The following is a 22,011-nucleotide window of genomic DNA, read 5'->3' as shown; positions in this document are numbered from 1 at the left end:
TTAAGGGAGCTATCACTTTAAAGCACAACATTTACAACCTCACAGAGGCGCTAACATGGCTGCAGACCCTTATGGCATAATCACACTAAGACAAACGCAACAATAATGCTTTATAAACCCAATGACAGGATATGATAAAAGTTATGATTGCAGAACTATCAACTACTGCGCACAAAATGCATGAGCTGTTGTAACTGCAATAGGAAAACACAAATAGACGCAATACAAGTCAGAAATTGTAGTATCCTATAAACATTTAAAAGGTTTCAGAGAAAAACCAAAGGATACTGAATCCTTTCTACTGTGGTGGAAAACAACCAATACAATAGTTTATTTTTACATTCATACCAAGTGTGTCCTAGAATACTAAAGTAAAGAAACGTGAGAAAGAGGTTCATCTTTGGAGTTTATTCTCTACTCAGAAAGTCTAAACAGAGTGCACTGCAGTCTGCAGGAGGACAAGCCAAGACTGCAGGATCTGCAGTGCTTATAAAGAGCAGGAGCACAGGACAAGGTGTCTGCACAAAGACACCTGCTTTACAACAGACATCTGCTCCCCTATTCATCTCCTTCCTGTCGTCAAGGACATGACGGTGTAATCAACACAGATGAGCTAATGAACTTGAGAGGACCATCATACTACTGCCAGTATAGAGACAGGTGGGTTCAGATATATATCAAACAACATTAAAATACATACATTTACTAGGTGTCTATAGGTGTTTACTTGTTTTTGACCTTTTTTACAGTTCGACAGTTTGATTTCTTTCTGCTTCCAGAGGGTACGTTATTTTGGTGAAAAGAGCAGCTAAACCTGGACTGCCCTCTCCACTAATACCTCAACTTAACAGTGACAAAGTGCAACGGATTTAATGAAGTACATTTAGGTTGCATAAAGAAGGTCAAGTCATTTGTTTTATTCTGGAGCTTTCAGACACATTACATGGTCTTAATCAACAAATGAAGTTTCCTGCGATGTCATGAAGCTTTACATATCCAAACTTTCAAAATGTCTGTTTGGAAGTTGAGCTTATTTATCCACACAGTCCTATTGCAATTTGATTTGATCATTTTACACAAAGGTGGAAAAGTTGACAATGTTACCTTAAAATGTGCACATCGGCTTGTTAGATTTCATATATCTGTGTGTCTGTAAGAAGTTGGGATAGTGAAATGTGAAGACTAGTTCAACAAAGTTGTCTTCAAATATGTAAATATTATTACATTACATTACATGTCATTTAGCTGACGCTTTTATCCAAAGTGACTTACAATATTACAATAATATTATCCCTACATCAAGTGTGATAAGTTGGCTCATGAGATATTTAGGGTTCATACAGTTGCACATTAGGAGCAAATATCAAACTTTTCCCAAAATGGGTGGTATTTAGTTTTAAATATATATATATATATTGGTACAACTATGGGTAATTGAAGCCTATCAACATGTACTGCCAGGTATTCTTTGTATATTACCTTTGTAATGTGTAGTTTCTGTCTTTATTCAGGGTTTATTACACCTTTATTGCATATTCCAGTGTGCTTTTTGTTTGTGATATCAATGTCGCTAGACGAAAGCCAGACATTATAAATCTGTCGAAATCTTTTCCAGACTGAATTGAAATCTTTAAAACTGTTAATTGATAGTGTTTTCGTGTACAACTTGAGTTATTTGAATCCAGTTTTTGCAGAGCTCAGCACTCTTAATGGGAGCATATCCTCCACCCATTCAGTTGGCGAGGCCATCATGCGCTCCCACATGGACGCCTCATAAGGAGTTGAGTCCATCCAGTCCACCAGTGCTCCGTAACTTCTGCCTGTGGGGAGACAAAGACACACAATAATCAAAACACGCACCCTTCAGGTGGCCTCATTTTTAAAATTTGTGTTTGAGGCCCAAAAGGGTCCAATTAGCCAACAAGTAAGGCTGATGAGTAATTAATATACAGTTTTCTTTTATGAATCAGCAATAAGGCCACATTTGCTCGAGAGAGTGCAGTGTCTATAATAAAGCCATTCTCTCAGTTCTTTTACACATTCCTATTGTCTCAGTTTTGTTATTTTTATCCAGTACCTTTTCCAAGTCCAAGTCTCAGGCCCCCCAGCAGGTTGCTGGCCAGCCTGTCCTGGTCCCAGACGGTGAGCTCCACGCAGGCTTCCGATAGATCGGCCTGTCTGATGCCATCGTACACCATCGTGTGGTTAAACGCCGGGTCCACTGTCCTCCGCAGCACGCGCGTCTTCTGGCGACTCTTCCTGCTCGTGTCCGGCAGCACAAAGCTTGGGATGAAGAGGAAGAGGAATGACATGTTCATGGCATCAGCAGAAAAGTTCAACTGATGGAGTTATTATTTTACCTCTCCCTGGCTGACAGTTAAATAAAAATGGCAATACTGATGGTACATCTGTATGTTCAATATAGAACTAACGTCACAGCTAGTAAACGGTTAGCTTAGCTTAGCACAGAAGAGCGGGAACAGTGGGAAATGGTGGTCAAACAAAGTTCCTGTAAAGCTAAATTATGTGTAAAACGTGCTTGCTTTACACAGAGTTCCTTGGAGAGCCCAATAATAATAATTTCACTGCACCTGGTACACATTTTTGTACACATAAAATGAACAACTGATTCCAGTCTTTATGCTAATGTCAAAAGATATCTTAAACTTGATATGAATTACATACACGTACCATTTAACATAGGGGTCGATGGTGGCCCTAATTGGCGGCAAGTTCTTGCATTCTTTCACCCAAATGTGAAGTTCTCCAGTGTTCGGACCTTCCTTAATTAATCCTTGGATACAGAAAGGACAAAATAAATAAACGTTTCCGGGAACCTTTCCGGAACTGCGGTTTAATAAAATGCACATCAAGAAACAAAGGCTCTTTTTAAACAACAGAAGCAAAGCGTGTGCAGACCGTCGCTGCGGATGATCTCTGGCAGGAAACGTATGGCTACTCTCATCTCTCCTTGACCGTGGGATGGCGCCAGAGTAGTCGCGGTCTGAAAACGGTTCACATAGTGTAAACGGTACATATGCGGTAGATCCCAAATTGCTTTGTGCAAAGGTTATACAACTCTGTGTTATATCACAAGCTCAAATGAACCCTGGGGAGGCGGACCACATTTTTAGACAATCCTTTGTTATTTGATGAGAAAACAACTGCTTTGGATAAAGAAAAGCCTGTGAGCATGACTTTTTTTTTTTTCTTACCCTCGCTTTCAGGCCTAAGTAGTTCATCCGGGTGTGGTCAAAGTCCCACTGGGAGAGGTCGACGTCGACCTCTCCCAGGAAACTGTTCCTGCCAAAAGTGTCGTGATGCCAAACGGAGAGAATGAGCGTCTGGGTTCTGAGGTACTCCATGCGAACACGATACTGCAAGGACAGGAGAGAGCAAGCGGCTTTTGTTTGTTTATTATCTTGCCATGTACTTGTCATTTCAGCGCGAGACCGTGCCTTTGTTTAGTACTATCTGCATTATATCTATAGATTCTTACTCTGAGGATCTCGTTGAAAGTTGGATTTCGTGTCTTCTTTTTCACAGATGTTTTCCTCTTTCCCAGATTTGCTTTGTCAGGAACCAGGTAGCTTTTTACATACCTTTTGAAGTAGGAAAGATACACCCACCGCATATATTACCATGTGGAAGTAAATCTGGTCACAGTTAGTGGAAAAAATGTATATTCTCACTCATGCACATTTTCCATTATACAATAGTAATATATTGTCTACACACGTAGGAAAAAGTGTTAACAGCTTTTCATGCATTGGGTGCAGTTTGTGAAACATAGAGAAAGCACTGGTATAGGAAAAAGTTCAAATATTTCTTTATCACTAGTACCACACTGATTTATATCATATCCTTGTTTCAACCCTTCACTATTAAACAATCCAAATGTGCTACAAGGTGAGAAACAAATGTGTAGATGTAAACACATTATCCAGTTATGTTATTCAGTGAAATAATAAACAAATAATAAACAAGGTGATTATGATCTAAATGCTTGAATAAAAGTGAAAATCACCATAGACATATTTGCATGGCTAGTTATTTGTAACTCAGTAGAAGACCGATTAAGTGGAGTTTGGATGTGGTGGAGAAACTACAAGATCTATTTTTGTTTGAATTCAATCACTATAAAAAACTGACATTTGCCCTTCTGCTGGTACATATGGTAGAGACAAAAACACTGTTAGCAAGTGACTTTACATCTCAATCTTAACAGTTATTGATAATAAACAGTGCATGCATTATGGAAATACGATGATGGAATATTTAAGGCAGTACTCACGGGTCAGAGCGGCCTCTCTTCGCGTCGACTGCAGCCAGGTCTCGGCACTCAGTGACAAAAATGTGAAATTCTCTGAGCCTCTGGACGTAGTTGAGGGAGAAGTGGATATTTCCCTGAACCTCCACGTTCCCAAAATCCCCGTTATACATGGTCATCACACTTCCACTCAACTAGGAGCACACACAAACAAGTTACAGCAAAAATGTTACATCATCAATCATATCTGATCCATCTCCTAGAAATAAAAGTTAGAGCTAGTTGGTGTCACGGTGAAGGGGAACTAAACTAATTTTCTATGAAATAAATTAGATTAATCCTGTGGGAAATTTGATAGTATGGAAGCTATGGAAGCCCATTTCCGCCACAAAATAAGAAGTAAATATCTTGCCAACTTTACCGAACTGTAAACGTTCTTCGGACACTTGCACCCACTCACACACTTTTTTGTAAGCTTTGGATAAAAGCGTTGGCTAAATAAAAAATGTAAATGTCAATTATGCTGTATTAAGCATGCCTTAGTGTGAACATACAGAAGACAAGGACAACATGCCAGACGAGCCGGTGAGGTTATTCAAAGAGCTGTCCGTCATTAGTCGTCCAGTTCGGTCACTGTCCTCGCAGGGGAAGTCAGTGTCTCTGCCACTGTCCTGAAACACAGACAGTAGGTACAGAAAGCTCTTTGCACAGAGATGCAGAGCAGACTTTGACCTACTGGTCCAAAAACATGCAGTGGGGCGGGGGGGTTTACCTCCTTCTCTAAAAATGAGGGAACCGATTTGCTTATTTTCTTCAGGTGCTCCGGATCCGAAAATAAGGGTGATGATGGCGACGGGATGGATGAGACTGGAGAGTGTGGTCGATAGGCAAGCACAGGATTCAAATGGGGAACTCATTTATTTGCAAACATATCCATAATGGAACAGATCAGGCATTTGTTTTACCGTTACTAATGCGTCTCATGTCAGCTGTTGGGTCTTGTCTTTCTTCTTGTCCTGTAAAAAACAAAACAAAAAAACAAAACAATAATCCCCGAAATTGATCCGCATACATGCACAATATGACTTAAACATTGAGGACATGCTCACGTGGTGATGAAGATGCTGTGATGTCCTCCATACTTTTAGCCAGATTTCTAGGCCTTGCTTCTGCTCTCCGCAATGCTTTCCTTACGAGGCTTTGACCCTCAGCATCATTCTCCCCTACAGTATGTATTGGAGATGAAAAGAAATCCATTTACAGGCAGCTATAGTATGGGCAGTTTTTCATGCTCAAATTGGTTCAACTGTTAAAAGTTATCATTATTAAAAGTAACAAGTTGGTATTTTGAACTTTACATTGAAATAAATACTAAAATGAGTCTACTGAAGCAAGTTAATGGCACACATAACTTGTTTCTCTATGAATGCATCACAGACCAGTTACTAAACACCTAGAACCTGGCAGATATAATAATAACATCTAATTATATATCTATTTTAATTTGATTGATCAATACCTACACAATCTAAATGTTGTTGGTATTCTACACAGAATAAATTAATGAATGCATAACTGTTAAAGGTAAAGGTGTTCCTAGCAACAAGAATTGTATGTTTAAATTGTTATTGTTGATACTAATCTAATCTAATTATATTCTCTGAATTGCCTAGCAACAAGGCTAGGAACTGAAGGAGAATGCAGACAATGAATAGTACTTATAAACTATATGATGTATTTTATCATCTCAAATTTGTGTGGTGATAACCTGCAAATGTTTAAGTTTGATTTGATTCCATTTTCTAACATAAAACGTTGTCCATAACGGCCAAATAACAGTCAATCAAATCTGCAGTTTGGTAACAATGGATACTGGATGTTCTTGTCGGAGGGATACAAATTTACAGTCCTTTTAAAAGGCTTTTAAAACCACTTGGAAAGAAAGCCGACAAGTTTGTAAAGTCAGAAAAGAACATATTGCCCTTCCTACAAATTAAACACAGGCAGCTGACTGCAGGCACACAGTGTATTAAGAGATTTGCTTCTGCCAACAAAGACACTTCTCACGGACATGGTATCAAGGATACTGCTGGATGAAGCCCATATTGATAAGAACAACTAATGAGTCTGCAAACAGACAGCAGGAGTTGGAACAACTTCAGTTCACTTCACAACAGCTTAACTTAAACAGTTCTTTGGAAATTCACACACTGAGAAAGTGCTCATGTAAAGAGTTGATTTCATAGGAGATCTACATGTTTGTTAATTCTTGGTTTAAACATTCTTGTTTTCAATATTTACCTGCTTTGCAAATAGTTTTTTAATCTCACTTTTATCCTTCAATTTCTTTAATTTAACAAAAGATAGAATTGTGTCTGTATCGTAATATTCTTAATATTTGATGAATAATACAAAACTTAACTGATTGGAAACAATTTTTAGAAAAACTACAATATATATATATACTTTGTATATTTTCTTTTCCCCAAATAATAGCTTTACATTTTTGCACTCACGTAAAATTCTATTGATTTCCGGGAACAATAGTTCCAAACAAACGTCTTGTTTGAAACGTTTGAAAATTTTAAATTAAAAAAAAAAAAATCTATCTGAAAACATAAAAAAACAGGTCTCTGTCTCTCTCTTTTTATCTCTCTTTTTATACCAATGTGAACACATTACTTGAAGCCGGAAAATATGTTCATATGTGATTTTTAGCGTGATCTTGTGACCTCGCAATAATCCAGCTGCCACATGATGTAAGGTCTTTTGCATAATTTCATGAAATGAACTGTATCTTGGTGTGTGTGCAGGCTTGTGAACATCACATCTTTTTGAATATACCGCCTGGAAAGAACGGGGCATTTGCGTGATGTGCGTGCACGCATGTGTGTGTTTGTGTGTCGGACACGCCCTGTTTAAAAAAATGTGAAAGTTGATGCTTACGGTTTGAACTGATCCTTGAGTTGGACCAGGTTTCTGATGTGCTGCTCACGGAGGATTCCTGACCTGCATCTGAACTGCTGTAGTTTGCCCACGACTGGCGCTGAGTTGTTTTGCCGCCCCCTCTGCTGTGACGCTCCTCCGAGCTCGCCGGAGTGCTGGCCCTCACCGTCCCGTCCAGGTCGATCTCGTACCCGGAGTTTTGTTCTGACCCCTCGTCCTGCACAGCGGAGGGGGGAGAGGTGCGCAGGCTGGACTCGTCCGTCATGCCCAGGTAGTGCCGGTAGTCTTTGGGAACATAAGCTCGTGCACGAGGAGTCAGGGTCTCAGGCTCCTCTGAGGATCTTTTTGGCAAAGGCCCCTTTTCGGCGTTCTGCCTCTGCTTCCTGCTCTGGGAGTGGACGGGGCTAACTTCCATTTTTAGCTCTTTCCCATCAGGATCTCTCAGAGAAAACATGCTGGTTGTGCGACGAATGAGTTTTCCACGACCGCTCGAAAGGCAAAAGCTGTCTTTTCTTCTCTTTGGAGAAAGAATCTCTTTCCCTGCTCTACTCTGGCTTTTGGGGGGTTTCTCCTCTCCATTTGCGTCTTTTGTGCTGCTTTTGCACTCAGCCGTCGCATAATTGGACAGATTTTTCTTGCCATCATTCGCTGCTGTTGATACCGGTTGCCTTTCGTGTGGCGCCTTTGATTGATTCTGGAGAGTCTGAGGTGATTTCGTGGCAGCAGGTCTTTCTGACACGTAGTAGATCCCAGGGGGACTGAACTTGGACGATTCCTTGGTATCTGGCATGCCCTCGTCCCAGAAGTCACGCAGAGTATTGAATTGCGTCCGGTTTGCACGTAGGGTCGGGGACAATTTTGTCTGATTCAAAGGAAGAACGGTAAAGTTGTGATCGTTTCTATCAGAGCGTCCGTCATCGCTGCCTGAATCATGTCCAATGGATGTCAGATCGTAGTCTGACTTTGTAAACCTTTTATTGAGTCTTGATTGATTTGCACCGCGGGCAACTTTAACATCACCAAGAGGTTTGTTTTTTCTGGTGTAAAGGGGAGGCTTTTTCCATTCCTGCTCCCAGAAAGACTTGAGCTGCTTTATCTTCTCCGCAGTACTTTGTTGATTAGGTTGACCTGGTTTGATTGAGTGAGGGCCGTTAAGTCCGTCTTTTTTAGACGTATCCCCCTTTTGTTTAAGGGAGACACTTTGACCCTCACCATTCCTTGTCTGTATATCTTCACTTGAACCTCGACGCATTTGTGTTTTAGGGGGGATTTGCCTATCACCTTGCGTGTCTCGCATAGATGGGCGGTTTCTGGACGAATGGAGCTTCTTAGAGTCGGGATCTGTAACCAGGTGAAGCACTGGAATAGTTTTTGACAGTTCGTCTTGCAGAGAGGTTTTTCTGGATTGGGGTGTACCGTCAGGTCGCGCACCGGACTGGATGTGTGCCCTTGGATGTGGACTTATTCTGTTTACAGATAAGATCTCAGTGACTGAGCCTCTTCTCTCAGCTTCTTGGGGACTGGTTGCTGACTTTAAAAAATTGGAGTTGAGAGTCGGGTCATTGTAATTTGGCTGAGTTGAAGTATTGATCACCAGACTCTGTGCAGTATCTTTCTGTTGTTGGCTTGAATCCCCAGAATTTGAAGCGGATTGATCATAAATTCCCTTTCCGTTGTAAATTCCTGTCACAGTGGGCATATCAGGCGCTGTGTGTGGTTTAGTTACTTTGTTCTTTTCTTTCTCCGCTGAAACATGACCAGATTTTTCTCCTTTGTCGCCAGGCTTGATTGATTTGCCGATAAGTATTCTATGTCCTGTGTTGCTTTTCTCCCAGAATGACGTCAGGTGAGATATTTTGGGTGGTTGGCTTTTATCGTTAATATCGTTAACTTCTTGTGACTGCATTCTTTCTCTGATATCATTTTCTACTTCTTTGCGGGTTTCTGTGTCTGTAGCTATCAACTCTTTGGCCTCATTGGAGTCTCTTCTCATTTTAAGAGATTCATTCTTTCTGACACTTACAAAATCCCCAGTTTCTTTTATAAATGAACCTTCATCCGTTGATTTGCTTATTTCTGTGCGTTTATCAGAGCTCTGGATGGCCTTTGGACCGTCGAGTGTCCGTGGCAAATCAATGCTGTCTGTGCTGCGGCTAAACCAGTCCAGCACCTTAGCAATGGAGTCCTCCTCTCCACCAGTTGGACTGGTTGTCTGAGTCGATAATTGAAACGCATGTTTTTGATTTGATTTCGTCTTTGCTTGCTGATCAGACTTATCAATGAAGATGAGATCATAGGACACTGGGGGTTCTGGATCTGAAAAACAGGTATAACAACTATTAAATAAGTCTTAATGTAGGCAGAAAGCTACTGATCAATAGACACTTATCTCAAGTGTCTATTGACAAGACTAATAGTCAACCATGCTATCTGCACTGTGAAACTATACGTTAATTCAAATGCTAACATCAGAACGCTAACATTTTTAAATTGACATAATTGTTGTTACCATTCGCAATTATTCGAATTGCTCACATCTCTTGAGAAAAGTAGCTGTTGCTTCATTTGAAGATCCGACAGCAAGCTACTACTGCCTCAGTTGACATTCTAAAATAAGCTAAAATAAGTTATCCCTTTGGTGTAAACTCACCCACTGTGCTTTGGGGCAGACTCAAATCTTTCGGCCTCATTCCTGTACCCAAACTGCTATTCTTTTCTCTGTATGTATCCTGAATGCTGCCTGTGTGCAGAACAACTTCATCATGTTGTTGTTCATCACTCTTCAGTGGGATCTCTCTGTCAGTGGATGCATCGCTCCTGGTGTACGTGGCAAGTCTGAAACAATGCATATTGTGAGATGTTACGGAAGGAGGAGAGAGTTGGGGTCGAAAATGTCGGGGTCAGAGTTGTTTGGCGGAATCGTCCACTGACCTGTCTCTTGTTATTGAAGGTGGGTGTCTTTCTTTCTTCAGACCAGAGTCAAAATAATGCTGAGACACATCACAGAGTGGCTGCTGCAAGTTTTCACCTTGAGGTTTGGAAGGCTGAGCTGTATTAGATAGAGTTTTCTGCGGTATTTCATCTTGGCCCTTGATGGAGGACCAGTTGGAGTTCTCGCTGGATCCTCGCTGGAGGCTCGGTCTTGGGGTGGGAACATTTCCCGCTGCCTCTCCCGGAGAATCCAACGGCAGGCTGTTGCTATCTGACTGACTGGAGGTACGTCTGGAGCGAAAGGTCCTCTTCTTTGGCACTGGCCTGAAAGCTGCAGAAGAACCCTCTGATGCGAGGGAGCACGTTGAAGTCCGACTGCTCTCCGCTGGGTGTCTCTTCAGTGGCGATATGGGCTCTGAGGGAATCAACAGAAGTAAGGCTGAGTCGAGATTTTAGGCTCAATATTGCGCTGCTAATGCTTTTCACATGGATTTGTGTGTATTGAGGCCTGTATTTGAGAAAAGGGTTTTGTCAAACCTGTCTCAGATGACTCCTGGTCCCGACAGGTTGACATGTCATCATTATTTTCAGGTGGCTCAACAACAATAAGGGAAGCACGGTTGAAAGGGTTGTGCCGTGGCTTAAAGTACATTTTTCATAATTAATGTTTGACACAATAATGTTTTCAATAAGATTGTGACAAGGTTGCAACAAAGAAAGGCGAACAATAACAGAATAAGGCTGTAACAAATGTGCCTACCGTTCTTGGAGAGCGGACCTCTGAATTGATATTCTCTTTTTCTGCATTGCTGTGGTAAAAACAATTAAACTATGAATCAAGGGAAGATGGAATTGAAGGAAATACGAACACCATAACACAGCAATAAATGAAGTGCAGTTTAACTACACGTGCCTGCTAAAAACCATCTCAGCAACAAAGTTTTTTTTTTCTGAAACTGTTGGAGTAGTAGTGTGCATGACTGGAGCTCGGTGACTCGTTATTAATGCTGGTTTCAAAGTGAAACTCAAACCAACTCAAACCAACCTAATCAACCATAACTTCAATAGAAGGTTGGAGAGCATCGCATATCTGGAATGTGGCTGAACAAGAGGATTTGTGCAACGGTAATTGATTGATTGCATTTAAAAATGCATGTTTGAAACACAGGAATTACTGCAAAAACTTTTGGGCAACAAAAAAGAGTTTGATTTTTTATAATCACAAATTCTGTAAAAGTATTTGTCGTAACAACCTGATACTGTGACAAGTTTCCTGACGACAGGAAGGAGAGGAACATCCTGATCCTTGTGGTGGAATTTAATTTCAGAAACAACCACCTCAGTAACACAATCAGCCACTTCTCATTCAGTGTCATTATGCTGGGAGCTCTGCTGAGTTAATCCCTTAATATGTCACACCACATCCAGCAGTGTTGTGAGCAATAGCTGCAGCTGGGCTGTAAAATAGACATTTTCCCAGTAAGCACCACCTATGTTTGCACAGACTGAGTCACAAGACACACACACACGCACAAAAGTACTGTATACAGTGTCAAAGCGAGGGAGAGCGAGGAGCTGCTCCAGTGATTCAACTTGATTGAGTTATTTAATGGAATTTGAGGAAAATAAGTTAACTGGTTAAAAACCATGAATGACAAAGGAATGTGTACTTGATCTCCTGCGGCTGCAGTGCTCCTGAACACCTGGCCGGTTTGGGAGGAGCGGCGATGTCTGAACCTCGACTGCTGGGTGTCTTGAGTCTTTCAAGTCTGAGAGAACCATCTGCAACAGAAAGGAGCTTTGTTTACACTAGCTGATTGGTGATATCGATCTAAACATTCTGCTTTAAGATGAAACAATAGAGTAAGTTTGTTCACGTTGAACAAGGGAAACACTTTATCATTCAACACAGACAGAAGTCATCCGAGGGATTTTGAAAAGGTAAAAAAAATAAGAAATAACAAGCCTACCGAGGTCCAAAAAAGAGCTCTAACGTTTGCTCTAAAACTAGCCCTTTGTCAACAGTGGAACACACCTAAACCTGCTTTCCTCTGTTTCATGGAGGCCAGGATGATCTCCGAGCCGTGGATTTTGTCCATATGTCTGCGAGACTTGGCCTCATAAAACCACTCTCCTGTTCGGTACTTCAGCTGGGAGTCCAACTGCGACTTGCTCTCACGTATTTTCTCCAGTTTCCTGGAGGCGAAACACAAAAGAGACATGGACAAATGTGAAGTCAAAAGATTATTTCTGTACTGTCATTCATTACCAGTGCAACATGTTCATTCCAGTTGTGTGGCTTTTCGCAATTAATGTTTTTAATCATTTTAAGTTTATTTATTACCTCCCGAGGCACTTTATGAACTGAGCTTAAGAAAAGTTGACTCTACTTCACTGCAATTAATGTTGCACATGATTTATCTAATGGAAAGAATTCGGAAAACATTCTCATCAAGTTCAAATTGAATCAGGGAGAAATGGCAGCTCCAACCTCATCGTCCGTCTTGATGGAGAAACATAGCGGTCATGTGAATAAAGGGTAGCACTTTATTACAGGCTGTTGGTTTAATCCTTTTACAGCAGACCGGCAGAGACACAGGAAGCATTCAGCCTCCCGCTGATAAAAGAAAGAAATTGGCCAACCAACTCCATTAAACCCCCATTGAAAAGCACACTATTTCATAATACATTTGAATCTTTAAAAAATGACTTTTTTTGTTGTTCACATGCAGGACTGCATTTTGTTTAGGAAACACGGGGAAGGGATCATCCTCTAGTTTTTCTCAACAAGCCTTGAATGTACCCGCAGAGGTTTGACCAATCCCAATGGAGAGCTGTTTTTAAACATTTCTCTGAAAGCAGGCATTATGAGGTGTCTCTCACCATTGAGGCCTTTAAGGGTTTCTATTCTTGTCCGTCAGGGCAGCATGACCCTCTCCCATGTGTGGATTACATCTTGACTTTAATCTAATTCCCCTTCTCAGCAATAGAACCTGTATCCGGCCCAGCTGTTATTGTGTTATTCCATTATGGCAGGACAAGTATTATTTTGACTGTCCCACAAAGGCATCTTCTCACATAACGGGCGGTGGAAGTACTTATCTAATCATTCAAATTACATTAGCTGAGAAACATGAGCTCAAATGCCGGCCAAAACAGTTCTGCTTATGTAAAATAACCCGAGCTGGATTTTATTCTCTCCTGAAGCATTTACCAACAAAAAAATAAATAAATCATGTCAGAGGCTGATGTATTTTGCCTGGCTTCTCTCTACCTGATTCTTTCCTCCTCTGCCTTCTTCAGTTCGGCGTCCCTCCTCATCACCGTCATTATCGCCCCTTGCTCCTCCTCCGTCAGGTAGCTCAGGTCAATCATGGTGTCTGCTCCTGCTTCTTTCCGCCTGCAGGTGTGGAAACGCTCAGCGAGCGGCGAGCAACCAGCTGGGTCTGTCACCGCCACGCAAACCATGTGAAAACACAAAGTTCCCATTGGACCATCTTAAAAAAAAAAGGTTGTGTCTTTGTTCCCTTATTTTAAAACCTTGTCAAGTATCCATGTCAATCAAGCATAAAGGTATGAAGGACATGTCTTTAACTCTGCTGTTCTTTCATAAACACCATAGTGACATCTGTACTCTAATTAAGAGGCTACATTTGAATCTGAACCATCCACATGATTGAAATAATGAAGTAGATTTCCTCAAAAACAAGAATGAGTACAATTTTGGAGGTACTTGAGGTATTGTAACCAATATCCACGTTGTTCATCAATATACTTACCTCAAAATATTTCAGTGGGAAATGTTAAACTACCAAAATCACTCTTGATACTACATGTACATCTACTTGTGTAACCCCCCCCTTTTCTCTTCTTTGTCCGTAAAGAAGCGGGCTACTTTTAAATAGAACTCGATTCCCGGGCCACACCAACACAGCGAGAAAACGACCAGACAGATTATATACGTATCAAAACAATAATTTATTTCTATTTAAGATAAGTTTAAGAATTTTAAAACACATCAAGTAAAGAGCCAGGAGACGATAAAACCCGAGGGATGATTTGATCCAGCGTAAAAGAACCTGTTAAGGTTCAGTCCAGAGTGTGATTTGATCCGGGTTTTCCTCAGTCCCAGGCACCGAATGGATCACTCTCACGTGATTTCAATGAGTCCGTTCTACATGAAGGAGTCCGGGGACCAGGGTTTCCGGGGCGCCACTCTGCTCCTTCACTACGCGTCTCCCCAATATTGTTCCGCCGTCAGCTGCCGGACCGGGCACCTTCCATTAGGGAGTTGCGGACGTTTGCCCTTGGGGATTCCAGGAAACGGCTCCAGCAGGGCACAGGGGATCCAGCCAGTGACTCCGGGGGACACACGTCCAGCCGTCCGAGCCGCTGCTTCTCGTGCAGCACGCCTATCCGTTCCCCCCGGAAAGAGATCTCACCTCCTTTTATTGGGAGGGATCTTCCAGCTGGCCAATCCGAGCTAATTAGGTGCAGGTGTGTCAATTAATCGTGAGAGGGAAAGAAATACAAATTGACAGCTATATTCAATAACGCAAAACCACAACAACAACTAAGAAAATCACAGCAAACAATATATAGAGACCACAGCAAACAATATATAGAGACCACAGCAAACAATAAGTAACTATACAAAATAAACTAAACTCAATCACCTGCTCACTTAATTATATTATGTGACACTCCTCCCCCCTTTAACCATTGTCGTCCCGACAAAGTCCTAGTGTCCATACCTGTCTGGAGGCCTACCCCTATTTTGTCTCTGGGACCTACGCAGGGGTGATCCATCTCCTGGCTCAAGTCCCGCCATAGGGACTACTGGGTCATCGTCCACTAAAACTGCAGGGGGGTCGCATGCTATGGGCACCAGGGTCAGAGGGAACAACAAGGGCCCAGGATACAAGTCATTTGCAATATTAGGGTTCACCGTTTCAGTCTCAGGCGCTTGTTGAGGCTCCTCAGGGGGTTCGAAAAGACAAGGCCTCAGGTGATTCCGATGGATTGTCCTGATGGGGCCCTCCTTTCCTTCAGGCTTTATCTGAAAAACTGGCAGGCCTGGGCGTAGTTGGTCAATAACCACATAAAGTTGGGGTTGCCAGTGAGGTGCCAACTTCCCTTGCTCTCTGCGACGGAAGTTGCGCAAGAGCACTCTCTCTCCGGGCAACAAGGGGAGGTTCCTTGTTTTCTGATCATACCTGGCCTTGTCCCGCATTCTGCTCTCTCTGGTTTTTACTGCCACCTGTCTGTAGACTCTCTGTAGGGTCTGATTGTGTTGATAAACCCAACCCTCCAAGTCTTGTCTTTGGGTCAATGGAGGTGCACTGACAACCGTTTCCACTGGCAGGCGAGCGTGTCGGCCAAACATGACAAAGTGAGGGGTCAATCCTATGGTCTCGTGAGGGGTGTTGTTATACATCTGCAGGAGTGTTGGCAAGTGATCTGGCCACCGTACTTGGTCTTCTGGGCTCAATGCTCCTAACAGAGAAAGAACAGTCTTGTTAAACCTTTCACAGGCCCCATTTCCTTGGGGCCTGTATGGTGTAGTTCGGATTTTGGTACACCCATACAGACTGCACAGCTGTGCCATCATGGTTGACTCAAAGGCTGCTCCTTGATCTGAAAGGATTCGTTCTGGACATCCCCATGGCTGGATTAGGTGTCGCCAAAGAGCACGTGTCGTAGTGGCTGCTGTCTGGTCCTTTGTAGGGACAGCCCATCCGTACTTGGAAAACAGATCAGTTATTACCAACAGATAAGGATAGGCATCACCATGTCTACCAAGCGACAAATAGTCAATCGAAACAGTTTCCAAAGGATATGATGCAAAAATAGGCACCATCGGTGCCCTTACCTCTGGTCCTCTTTTCTGTTGAGTGCAAGTTAAACATTTAGAGGCCCATTCTTTCAAGTCAGCACCCATCCTGGGCCAATAGAAGGTTTTTCTTAGCAAGCCCTCAATCTTTGCTATCCCCATATGGCCTGAGGCGTTGTGATACTTCTCCCACAACTTCTGGGTCTTGTCCATGGGAACCACGATCTGGTGGAGGCTCAACCCTGTATGATGTTCTTGGGCCTTCCGCTTTAACACACCCTCCTGGATGTGTAGTCGGTTCCATTCCTTTAGGAGGCGTTTTGTTGCAGGCAAACACGCTTTCCTCTCCTCGGCTCCTGGGAAGTGATTTCCATCCACCCAATTCTTCATTTGGGCCACCGTCGGGTCTTCCTCCTGCCAATCCTTCCAATTGTCTTTGGCTTTTGTGCTGGCCTCTGACTCCACCATGGCTGTCCCCACTTGGGCCTGTTTGTCAGGCTCCATTTCCTGAGGTAACCTAGACAAAACATCAGCATTACGATTGGAAGCACCAGGGCGATACTTAAGTTCAAAATCAAAATTCGCCAGTTGTGCTGCCCACCGTTGTTCTGTAGCTCCCAAGTGTGCTGTATTTAGGTGGACGAGAGGGTTATTATCCGTAAAGGCCAGGAATTTATTCCCCCACAAATAGTCTTTAAACTTTTCAGTCACCGCCCATTTAAGGGCTAGAAACTCCAGTTTAAAAGAACTGTAGTTTTGATCGTTCCTTTCGTTGGGATTAAGGCTCCTGCTGGCGTAAGCTATAACTCTCTCTCTACCATCCTGTAGCTGTGCCAACACAGCCCCCAACCCCCCCAGGCTGGCGTCAGTATAAAGATGGAAGGGTTTTGAGAAGTCAGCATATGCTAAGATTGGGGCACTCACCAGAGCAGTCTTCAAAGAGTCAAATGCCATCTGGCAGTCTGAAGTCCAATTGATGGCAGTATTTCCTCTCCGCATACTAGCAGAACCTACTAGGAGAGCATTCAGGGGTGCTGCCGTTTTGGAAAACCCCTTCACAAACCTTCTGTAGTACCCCACAAACCCGAGAAATGATCGTACCTGCTTAATGGTAGAGGGGATGGGCCAGTTCTCAACGACAGCCGTCTTTTCAGGATCTGTGGATATCCCCTCACCGGAGATGACATGGCCAAGGTACGTGACTTTCTTCTGGAACAGGCTGCATTTGTGGGGTTGCAACTTTAAGCCATGGGATGCCAACTTCTCGAAAACCTGCTCCAGATGGTGGATGTGAGTGTCAAAGTCCGGGGAGTATACAACAACATCATCCAAGTATATCAGGAGAGAGTCATGGACCTGCCCGCCCAGGCACCGCTGCATCAGACGTTGAAACGTTGCAGGTGCATTACAAAGGCCAAAGGGCATCCTTTGGAACTCATACAAGCCCAGGGGTGTGGTGAATGCAGTCTTCTCTCGATCCCTCGGGTCCACATCTACTTGCCAATATCCACTGGCCAGGTCCAGGGTAGAATACCAAGCAGCTTGCTTGAGACTGGTGAGGGATTCTTCTATCCTTGGCAAGGGGTAGGCATCTTTGTGGGTTAGGGCGTTGAGCTTCCTGTAGTCCACGCAGAAACGCCAGGATCCATCCTTCTTCTTCACAAGGACAATTGGTGCTGCCCAAGGGCTGGAGCTTTCCTTTATGACATCATTGTCCAGCATGTTTTGCAGAAGTTCTCTCAATTCAGGATAAAGGCTTGGTGGAACTGGCCTGTAGCGCTCCCTGCTGGGTGGTGCAGAACCTGTAGGTATTGAGTGGAGGACTGCACTGGTCTGGCCAAAGTCCTCGTCACCCGCTGCAAAGATGTCTCTCCATCGCTGTAGCAGTGAGTCCATCTGCTGTTGTTGGTCTACTGTTAAGCCATCACCTTTCAGTAAGTCGACTGGATGCTGTTCTTTTGTGCTGATGTGATTGGTTTGCACAGCCACTTCCACCACACCTGGATCTACAGTCCTCAAGACAAGGTCCTTTTCCCCTCGAATTTGCTTTGGGTCAACCTGGAAGACATTAGCAAGGGGGCGCCGTTGAGGTATCAATACAGGGTAAGGATTTAAGTTACGTACCCTTATAGAGAGGCGTCCTTTCACCACAGTGGTAACAGTCCGGGCCACCTGCCACTCATCATCTCGTTCTGGGCCTTCCACCAAAGCACAAAAATCCGACCTGGTTTTCGCACCATAGAGGTGTGTCCACAGCACCATCTCACTGTTAGGAGGCAAATAGACTGGATCCTGGCGGGTTAACCTGGCCACTCCAATCAGTCCATCAGATGATTCATCCTGTGACACTTTTTGACAAACAGCAAAAGCACGCTGCCATTCCCCCTTTGCTTCACGCGACATAGTTGCACCAAAGACAGTCAGGCCAGGGTGGACTCCCTGAAACAGCTCCTTCCAGCAGTGTGAAATTACATTCATCCCTAGGATTCCCCTTTCAGCACTCAGGCACTCATCCTTTACAATGATAACACCTTTACTTGGCACTGTGACTCCTCCCACAGAAAAATCCAAGATGGCGTAGCCAGTATATGGGATCTGTAGTCCATTAGCTGCTTTTAGAGAAAGCCAGAGCAGATCTTGTGGGCTTCGCTTCTGCTCTCCACTCAGCCATTTCTGGAAGAAAGTTTCACTGAACAGCGTAACTTGTGAGCCTGTATCAAGCAAGCAGGGCAATTTCACTCCTGCAACAACAACTTCAACTCCTGGACACATCCCCACCAGGGATGGTTTGTCCGTTTGGTCCACCCCCCCAACCACCTGGCTCTCAGTGGTCGGGGCAGCTAGTTTAAATGCCTCCTCCCCTGTTGACAGTACCTCTGGATGTGACCAGCTTTCCCACAGCCTCTGCAGATTGGTTTGCCCCGGTCGTCCCATTCCAGAGAGTGATGGCGCCTAGGGGAGGTAGTATAGTGGCCTTCCCGAACAGCCCCCCTAGAGGTTAAGGGCGGGTCTCTACGCACCATAGTCTGAGAAGAGAATTGGTGTTTAATCTCAGCAGTTAGGGTTTCTTTAAGGACAGAAAATTGGTCTAAAAATTCTTGTCTAAGTTCGGCTCTTACTGTCTCCCTCCACTCCTCCAGGCTAGGTGCGACCATGGATGGGTTTGGCTGTGGCACAGAGATACGTGAGGCACGGACAGGCTCCATCTTGAGCTCAGCTTCTAATGCTTTCACTTCACTACACACTTCGGTAAAGGTCAGTGTAGGCATTCTACGCACCTGCCTTTGGAGTTCTTGTTGTACCACACCAGGCCTCAAACCCAGGACAAGCTGGTCTCTAATAGTCATCTGGTCCTGGGCAGACCCCGCTGGTTCCTGCTCCTTCCATGCAGAGAATAACTCCCGGAGACGAAGAATAAAAGCAGCAACAGTTTCCTCTTCCTGTTGGAGACATTTAAAAAAACGTGCCCGGAGTTGGGCTACTGGGGTTACATGCCCATACAGCCTCTTTAGCTCCTGCAGCATGTCGACGCTTGTGGAGCATCTTCCTGGGTTCAGTAGCCTCATCTCTCTCTTTGCGTCACCCTCAAGTGCCCCATATATAAAATCAACTTTCTGCTCCTCATTTAACCCTTGTGCCCTCAGCACTGCCTGCACCTGCCCACTCCATTCAGCAAAACTCATTTTACTAGAGTCCCCATTAAATCTTGGGATCCAGGGGACTCCCATAAACCAAGGCATCATCATTGCATTTATCACAGGCGGACTAGGCGGAACACTCTCTGATCTGGCCCCAATTCCCTGTGACACACTACACCCTGGACAGTCAGGCTGCCCTTCATTTTCGTCTGCCATTCCACGCTGCATGGTGTGGGAAGGGAATCCTGCCGACAACGCCACTAATGTAACCCCCCCCTTTTCTCTTCTTTGTCCGTAAAGAAGCGGGCTACTTTTAAATAGAACTCGATTCCCGGGCCACACCAACACAGCGAGAAAACGACCAGACAGATTATATACGTATCAAAACAATAATTTATTTCTATTTAAGATAAGTTTAAGAATTTTAAAACACATCAAGTAAAGAGCCAGGAGACGATAAAACCCGAGGGATGATTTGATCCAGCGTAAAAGAACCTGTTAAGGTTCAGTCCAGAGTGTGATTTGATCCGGGTTTTCCTCAGTCCCAGGCACCGAATGGATCACTCTCACGTGATTTCAATGAGTCCGTTCTACATGAAGGAGTCCGGGGACCAGGGTTTCCGGGGCGCCACTCTGCTCCTTCACTACGCGTCTCCCCAATATTGTTCCGCCGTCAGCTGCCGGACCGGGCACCTTCCATTAGGGAGTTGCGGACGTTTGCCCTTGGGGATTCCAGGAAACGGCTCCAGCAGGGCACAGGGGATCCAGCCAGTGACTCCGGGGGACACACGTCCAGCCGTCCGAGCCGCTGCTTCTCGTGCAGCACGCCTATCCGTTCCCCCCGGAAAGAGATCTCACCTCCTTTTATTGGGAGGGATCTTCCAGCTGGCCAATCCGAGCTAATTAGGTGCAGGTGTGTCAATTAATCGTGAGAGGGAAAGAAATACAAATTGACAGCTATATTCAATAACGCAAAACCACAACAACAACTAAGAAAATCACAGCAAACAATATATAGAGACCACAGCAAACAATATATAGAGACCACAGCAAACAATAAGTAACTATACAAAATAAACTAAACTCAATCACCTGCTCACTTAATTATATTATGTGACACTTGTTCACAATGATTGTATCACATGCGCTGCTTTTGGAGTCGGTGACTCTTTGTTGACACACTGGGGAACAAGTTGCACACTAACTGACTGTCATGCCACATTGACATTTCCACTTCGTAAAAGAAAATACTTGTACATTACTTAATGTCTAATGTCAATACAATGTCTGTCGAGCTGCAGATTCCGAGATAAAAAAAACAAAACAAGAACAGGCTGTTGGAGCTTCTTGTCCAAATCAATTCTTTTTATGGTGTATCCATATTTAAAAGTTGTTGGCGGTTTGCCCCATTAAATTAGTTTTAATGTTTTTACCAGTTAAATTTGTTAATGTTTACCTTAAACTATAACCATACATGACATAATTTTTATAAAGATAATTCAAACTAACAAAGCATTTTAAAACTTTGTTAAATTAGACTGACAATATTTCGGTGTTAATGAGTCTTTTGAATTCAAGTAAACCAAAATATCATCTCTTAAATGCCTTAGTTTTCCTGAATTACGCCAGTGTTTCGCCTACCTTACAGGACGTCTGCAGGTTTGTCAAAGACCGCTCCTGTAACTCCCATCCCGACGTGTCACTGTACAAAGAAACAGGTGGAGTGTGTGTGCAAGTGTTTGCCTCCTCCAAACACTGCTTGAAGATATTTGTGTGCTGGACTCCTCCCGGCAGGAGCTGAGGAGAGAGGGATGGACTTTGTGTGCGCTTGGGGGATGGTGGTAGCGCCTGACCGCCGCCTGAGAAGTGACACGTTATCCGTGCTGTAATAGCAGAACGCGTCCAGCAGGTGTCCTCAGTGTTCACACGTTGAAGTCAAACACACATAGTGTGTGCGTGTGCGTGTGTGGAGGCGGGTCGGCGGGAAGAATTTCCAACAAGCTTTAACGTGTTTACCACACGAATGAATGAAGACGTTTGAAAGCCTGCTTGAATTACACCAACAACAACACATTTCCAGTGTGACCCGGATGTGACATTCAGAGCTGCTTGAAGGTGAGGTGCAGCTGGGGCAAATCCTCTCTGGTAATGTTCTGGTGACCTACTGGTAAAAAAGTCTTTCTCTACTGGATGAGTTAACAGAGGATCATGCTGCTGGTGGATTAAACACATGATCATATAAATAGTAGACTATACATCTTACTGGTTTATAAATTACCAAAACAAATCATCAACTGCTGCGTGGTGTAATCCAATATCCCTCCGTGCCAGTGTTTGCAGTTACAAGTAGATAAGATTTAACATTCAACTTGAAAAGATATACAACAGTTTGT

At 43.7% G+C, this 22,011-nt stretch overlaps 1 protein-coding gene across 2 annotated transcripts; it reads right to left on the bottom strand.

Annotated features, from left to right (window-relative positions):
- Positions 1 to 492: 492 nt before the first annotated feature.
- LOC119202621 (synaptotagmin-like protein 2) lies at positions 493 to 21,398 on the bottom strand. Of its 2 annotated transcripts, none has more exons than XM_037457107.2 (20): positions 21,260 to 21,398; positions 13,422 to 13,593; positions 12,183 to 12,343; positions 11,818 to 11,929; positions 10,908 to 10,956; positions 10,685 to 10,787; positions 10,148 to 10,562; positions 9,867 to 10,051; positions 7,217 to 9,532; positions 5,380 to 5,493; positions 5,236 to 5,286; positions 5,043 to 5,137; positions 4,825 to 4,941; positions 4,295 to 4,464; positions 3,500 to 3,602; positions 3,216 to 3,377; positions 2,920 to 3,004; positions 2,692 to 2,794; positions 2,078 to 2,283; positions 493 to 1,820 (listed from the first exon to the last, which is right to left on the bottom strand). In XM_037457107.2, the coding sequence occupies exons 2-20, from the start codon at positions 13,520 to 13,522 to the stop codon at positions 1,672 to 1,674; spliced, it is 4,797 nt and encodes a 1,598-aa protein (XP_037313004.2). In that variant the 5' UTR covers positions 13,523 to 13,593; positions 21,260 to 21,398; the 3' UTR covers positions 493 to 1,671. The 2 variants fall into 2 exon arrangements, with proteins under 2 accessions (XP_037313004.2, XP_037313019.2); XM_037457122.2 differs by having other exon boundaries at positions 10,685 to 10,700.
- Positions 21,399 to 22,011: the final 613 nt, after the last annotated feature.

Source organism: Pungitius pungitius, chromosome 3 (assembly GCF_949316345.1).
Source record: "Pungitius pungitius chromosome 3, fPunPun2.1, whole genome shotgun sequence".
In the NCBI taxonomy this organism is placed as follows: domain Eukaryota; kingdom Metazoa; phylum Chordata; class Actinopteri; order Perciformes; family Gasterosteidae; genus Pungitius; species Pungitius pungitius.
Note: the sequence above shows the minus strand (reverse complement) of the source record. Positions and strands in the feature narration are given on the sequence as shown.

Excerpts from the sequence above, each read along its gene's own strand:
- LOC119202621 (XM_037457107.2), bottom strand. The coding sequence starts at position 13,522 with ATGATTGACCTGAGCTACCTGACGGAGGAGGAGCAAGGGGCGATAATG. Across the intron at positions 9,533-9,866 it reads TCTGCCCCAAAGCACAGTGG|ATCCAGAACCCCCAGTGTCC; the intron begins GTGAGTTTACAC and ends CCTGTTTTTCAG. Across the intron at positions 3,378-3,499 it reads CTTTCAACGAGATCCTCAGA|TATCGTGTTCGCATGGAGTA; the intron begins GTAAGAATCTAT and ends CTGTCCTTGCAG.